We start from the raw sequence: 5,795 nt of genomic DNA on the forward strand, positions 1-5,795 counted from the left end.
GCTCTGTCACACCACCTGCTTCTGCCATAAAGGGAACAAAACAACCTTCCCAAACCCAAAAGTTCCCTCTTTGATCCCTCCCCTCTTCTCTCTCTCTGTTCTGTTCTTTTCTGTTCACTCGTCAGAGCACACACTTGACACTTGTTCACCCTTCACCATGCCCTGTCTAACACCCCCTCTTATTTACTGCTTTTTACTACTTTGCCACTTTTCCCTCTTTCTCTTCTTCTATTGTCTTCCTCTCCCTCATCAGCGTCATTATTATTTTTATTATTGTTTCAACAACCATTTCTCTGAGCTACATTCAAGGGATTTTTCTTTGTCACTTTCCAAGATTTTCCTTCTTTTTCATTTGCTCAGCTTCTTTTCTTTTTCTCTTTCGTTGTACCCAGCTTTGTCGTTTCGCACGCATTGTTCGTGTCCATCGTCAATATTTTTTTTTCCATGTGTTAAAATATTATAATTTGAATTGGAGATTCTCTTCTTCTTTCCCTGTCCTTTTTTCTTTCTAATGCTGACGGAATGTAAACAGTACATTTCACTGCTGAGATAAGAACCAACCTTAATGCCTTAATGGGGTTGCCATTGGTTATAGTCTGATGAGAGGTACTTCATTTTTTTTCCTATTCTTCTCTTTTGTTCAATTTATGGTGATGCTCATTTCCCGCTAGAACTGTCCTGTTGAGCTATCAATGAGAAACGAGTTAGCTTTTGTCGACATTTAATCACTATTGAAGTTATTTATTTCATTGAACCTTGCTTTTAGTTTTTACCCTAACATTTTGTGCTTATTTATTTCATTTCATCCTTTCTCTCCTCCTTTTTCTGTGCCAACTGTGTTCTTAGATGGCTATTTTTATGGTTTTTCTTTCTTTTCAAGGTTTGTTAGCACTGTTTCATGCGGGTTCTGCTTATGCAAGAGTTAGGCAGTGATGGATGGGAGGAGACATTCTGTGGATATTCCTATTTCCAAAACTCTTGTGGCACTGAGGAGAGTAAGGTCGTTGAGGGATCCATCAACTAATGGTGTTAGCACACTCTCTCCTTTGATTGATAATGGAGATTGGGATAATGGTTCTAGTAATGGGGTTTCCCTGAGTTTGAGATTTCTGAAAGCTTCTCATACTGATGATTTTGACGGTAATGGTTTTTCAAGATCAAACAGTTTAGACTTTAAGGGTCAGAGAGAGCAGGAAACTGCTGAGTTAGAATTGAAAATGTCGAACTCTAAGAAGAACTATTGTGGGATTTCACGTCAGCAAGGGCACCGAAATGAGGAACTTGTGTACTCTAATCCTATGAAACAAGGTATTTCTGGAGATAAATCGCCAAATGAAAGCTGTTGTAGTAACCGTGAAGGTGGAGGATTGGATTTGGTTGCCATCACGCCTCCATGTAATCATTTGACGGATGGGGAGTTATGCCGTTTATCAACTGCATTGAGAGCAGATCACTCAAAGTCAGCTAGAAAATTAGTACTCAAGAATCAAATGAAGCCATCTGGAGTGGTGGGTGACATGGCAAGCCATGTAGGAAGTCAACAGTGCCTTTCTGTTTATGATTCTATCTCAGCTCATTGTGCCTTGGAACATGTCACTCAAGATGTTGACGCTTTAGAAAATCACCATGGATGTGGATTAAGGAGTTGTTGGTCAAAGTCACCAAGGTTTAGAGAATCAAATCATTATTCTGAAACAGAAGGCCTTCCCTTGATATTGCATCACGCTAATGAAACGGACCTCAATGGACATAGAAACGTAAGACACATTGGTGGTGAAATTAGTCAAACCATGGAAACTCCTAGAAGTTTATCTGTGAAATTCAGGCCAAAATCTTTTGATGATTTGGTTGGACAAAATGTGATAGGTAAGTCTCTTTTGGGTGCTATCTGTAGAGGAAGGATTGCATCATTTTATCTCTTCCATGGTCCACGCGGCACGGGCAAGACCACAGCCTCTAGGATATTTGCTGCTGCACTGAACTGCCTATCCTCTGTGGAGCAAAAGCCTTGTGGTCTGTGTAGAGAATGCGTTTTGTTCTTCTCTGGAAGAAATAAAAATGTTAATGAAGTAGATTCTTTGAGAATCAATCGTGCAGAGAAAGTTAAATCCCTTGTTAAGCATGCATGCATTCCTCCAGTTTCCTCAAGTTTTAAAGTGGTCATTGTTGATGAGTGCCAGTTATTGCACGGGGAAACATGGGCGTGCCTTTTGAATAGTCTAGAGAACGTTTCTCCTCATGTGGTTTTTGTGATGATCACTCCTGATTTGGATAACCTTCCTCGGAGTGCAGTTTCCCGGGCTCAGAGGTATCACTTTGCAAAGATTAAAGATGCTGACATTGTAAGAAGATTGGAAAAAATTTCTGTCGAAGAAGGTCTTGAATCTGAACAAGTTGCTTTGGACTTCATTGCTGCTAGATCCTGTGGTTCTCTTAGGGATGCAGAAACTATGCTTGATCAACTGAGTTTGCTTGGTAAAAGGATCACAATTTCCTTAGTCCACGAGCTTGTAAGTGTTTTGGTTTGTTCTGTACGTGTATGTGTTTGCAATTGTCTTCATTTTTTTCTTTCTGAGCATTATGTTTTACCGTTCTTTTTCTACAGACTGGGGTAATTTCTGATGATGAATTGCTTGATTTGCTGGACCTAGCTTTATCATCTGACACTTCAAATACAGTTATAAGAGCCCGGGAACTTGTCAGAACAAGGATAGATCCTTTACAACTTATATCACAGTTGGCAAATCTTATTATGGACATTCTGTCAGGGAAATGTGAACTTCGTGGTTCTGAAATAAAAACAGGATTTTATAATAGATATACCTGTAAGTGTTTTAAAATTTATTATATCATTTTTTGCTTTGAGCGTACCGTACTTGTGTTTCACCATGCAAACACCATACTGCTTTTATCTTGTTTCTGTTTGTCTGAACTTGGTTATTTTCTGTATCACAGCGGAAGCTGACCTGCAGAGACTAAGTCATGCATTAAGAATACTGTCTGAATCAGAGAAGCAGTTAAGAATTTCCAAGAATCAAACAACATGGTTCACTGCAGCTCTTCTACAGTTGAGCTCCGTAGAATATTCATCTGCAGATACAAATACTACGAAGTTGTGTACACGAGCTGCATCCATTAGAGGTGGGCTTGATTTTCTTTTCTCGACTTGTTATGTTTTTTTATTCCCATCTTCCTTGGAGAGTCTCTGGGGTGGAGCAGGCAGAGTTGGAGTGGTTTTTGATCTGGTTCAACCATTCTAAACTTGTCCATAATGGATACAGATGGTGATATCTGCAGTACATCTCCTAAAGGGGACAGCTTGGAGCATCTTGCTACAACAGATCAATGTGGTGATAATTCATATAGGTTAGGAGTGCAGGAGGATCACAAAAGAACATTGGATTCTATATGGTATAAAGCAACTGAGATGTGTCAATCTAGAAGGCTCAGAACATTTCTCAGGAAACAGGGGAAGTTGTCTTCAGTTTGTATTGGTCAAGGTACATATTCTATTTCATTTACACTGTTTTTTTGTCGAGAGACTAAATTCGTTTTCCTCTAAATTACTGGCATCAATATGAACTCTAATACTTTCCCACAGATATGGTTAGTTCTTCTTGCTTGTTTTTGTCTGCAGAACTACTTGCAATATATTATTTGAAACTTTATTTTCAATGTTCTTTATTATTGGGTGAAATCCCTGTAGAGATTCTGGTCTTGTCGAATAAGTATCTACTATATAATTACTTATGAATAAGTTGTTTCTATTGTCAAAGGGGTGATAAGTTAAATTGTTTTACGTAAGCTTAAAGCTGGTTTTCTTAAAGTATCTTCGAGAGTTATTGAAATAAGTTGAAAATAACTTATAGACATATCATAAGCTATTTTTATAAGCTCTACCAAAGATGTACAGAAGTGCTTATGTCATGATAAGAGTCCAAATAAGTTGTATATAAACTCTTTCAAAGGGGTCTAGTAGGACCAGTAAATTTTTCACCATAATAATGTTGGAAAGAATGTATAAAAATTGTGCTGCCAACATTCTCCTTTTGTTAAAGATTGTTGCTAAGAATTTTTCTTCTTATTATTGTCCAAATTGATTTCTTTTGAAGGAGCTGCAGTTTCTTTAAGTGGGAGTATGAAAATTATTTACATCGAAGATGGTTTCATTGGCATATCATGCTACGAAACTCAATTACATTTTTAGTATCACGAGCAGTCATTTTTATATTCTTTGACCTTGTATTTTATGTGAATTACATATTGCACTATGTACCTAGTATTCATTGACATAGTATGTATCTATGGAATGGTTTTATATATTCTTTGACCTAGAATTTTGTCTTCGTTAATTCTATCCTTTTGCTTTTAGAGGAGAAAAATTATACTTTTATACTTATGAATGTATCTCCCCAAAGTACTATATATACCAAGTAATTCAATGGAAAATACTCAAATTTTCAGGCCGTGCAGTTGCCGAGTTGGAGTTCCGGCATCGTGACTATGTAAGTAGGGCTGAGAAGTCATGGAAGTTGATTGCAAGTTCTCTGCAATTCATATTAGGCTGTAACCTTGAGCTCAGAATCCATTATGTTCCTTCTTGTACTTCAGATTCTATGTATGCTAAATTGAAGAGGTCATCCTTCAATTTCTTTGGTTGTTCCCGTAGAATTCGTTGGAAATCTTTATCATATAATGAACAAGGAAGTGAATCAGACTATGCTGAATACACCTCTCAAAAGCCCATGATGAAGGATCAAACTCTAACTTGTTCCTCTGATTGTGAACCCCTGGTGCCACCATTTGAGTCCTGCCATGGAATTGGAATGCAGGTCATAACAACTTTGAGAAGTAGCGAAGGAAATGTGCTAAGCTCAGGGAAAATGTTTATGAATAGGCCAGATGGAGAGACTCCAAGAATTTCTTGTTCGAGAGTTGATTCTTGCATGGAAGAGGGATGCAATTATGAACACTTAGCTTCATCAACCCTTGATTTAGATAATCAGTCCGACTGTTTTCCTGGAACCCGCTGGCTTCATAAAAAGTTTGGTTCTTCTTATGCACCACACCAGAAGGATTTTGTTTTATCTATCCCCAAGTTAAAATGTTCTGAGATTTGTAGATATGATCTTGAACCCTGTGTCTTTTCTCACCGTTCTAAGAACTGCACTCAAGCTTCCGAGGAGAAGTAGGTTGTTTTGCATATCAATTATTATCTTCGTTTATTATTCAGCATTTTTTTGACACTGCAGTTATATTACACACCCAGGTTAATTGAATGTAATCAGTTGAAATCTTCATTCAACGTATAGACTGAATATAAAAGCTGAAAACCCATCAAGATAAGTGCATGCATGGTCATGTAAAATTGTGTTGCAGTATTATCATCATTAAATAGGGAATATTTTGCTTAATATCTTGAGGTTAATCTTCTTTCACTACTTTAGACTTTTAGCTTCTTTCAAACAGTTATTAACATGGCTTTCTATGCAGTTGCTAGCTCAAACAGAAGGGCAGGAAGAAAAGCATGTGGGAAAGTGTACGCATAATCGGTTCCTTTCGAAGCTTGTGGTTTGTCTGTTTTGACAATCAAAGCAGAAACTGCTATAGGGCATAATGATGATAGTTTGTTTCCTGTGATCTTCCACTATTTGGAAGAAAGTTTAATTTCGTGGAGGATTGCCAATCTCTAGCTTCAAAATGTCAATGTTAGATTGTTTGAAAGTTGTTTTGGGTTTAAAGCATTGTTCAAATATATATTGTCAACAAGAACATAATTTCCCTCTCATGATCGT

General features: G+C 37.4%; 1 protein-coding gene across 1 annotated transcript; it reads left to right on the top strand.

Annotated features, from left to right (window-relative positions):
* Positions 1 to 384: 384 nt before the first annotated feature.
* LOC137807939 (protein STICHEL-like 2) lies at positions 385 to 5,182 on the top strand. Its single transcript, XM_068608802.2, is given in 7 exon segments — positions 385 to 606; positions 881 to 2,510; positions 2,606 to 2,825; positions 2,956 to 3,141; positions 3,282 to 3,500; positions 4,465 to 5,073; positions 5,076 to 5,182. Coding segments are annotated over 6 exon segments (2,850 nt in total). The 5' UTR covers positions 385 to 606; positions 881 to 932; the 3' UTR covers positions 5,114 to 5,182.
* The last annotated feature ends 613 nt before the right edge of the window (positions 5,183 to 5,795 follow it).

This window comes from Phaseolus vulgaris, chromosome 3 (assembly GCF_051622355.1).
Source record: "Phaseolus vulgaris cultivar YP4 chromosome 3, ASM5162235v1, whole genome shotgun sequence".
Classification (NCBI taxonomy): Eukaryota; Viridiplantae; Streptophyta; class Magnoliopsida; order Fabales; family Fabaceae; genus Phaseolus; species Phaseolus vulgaris.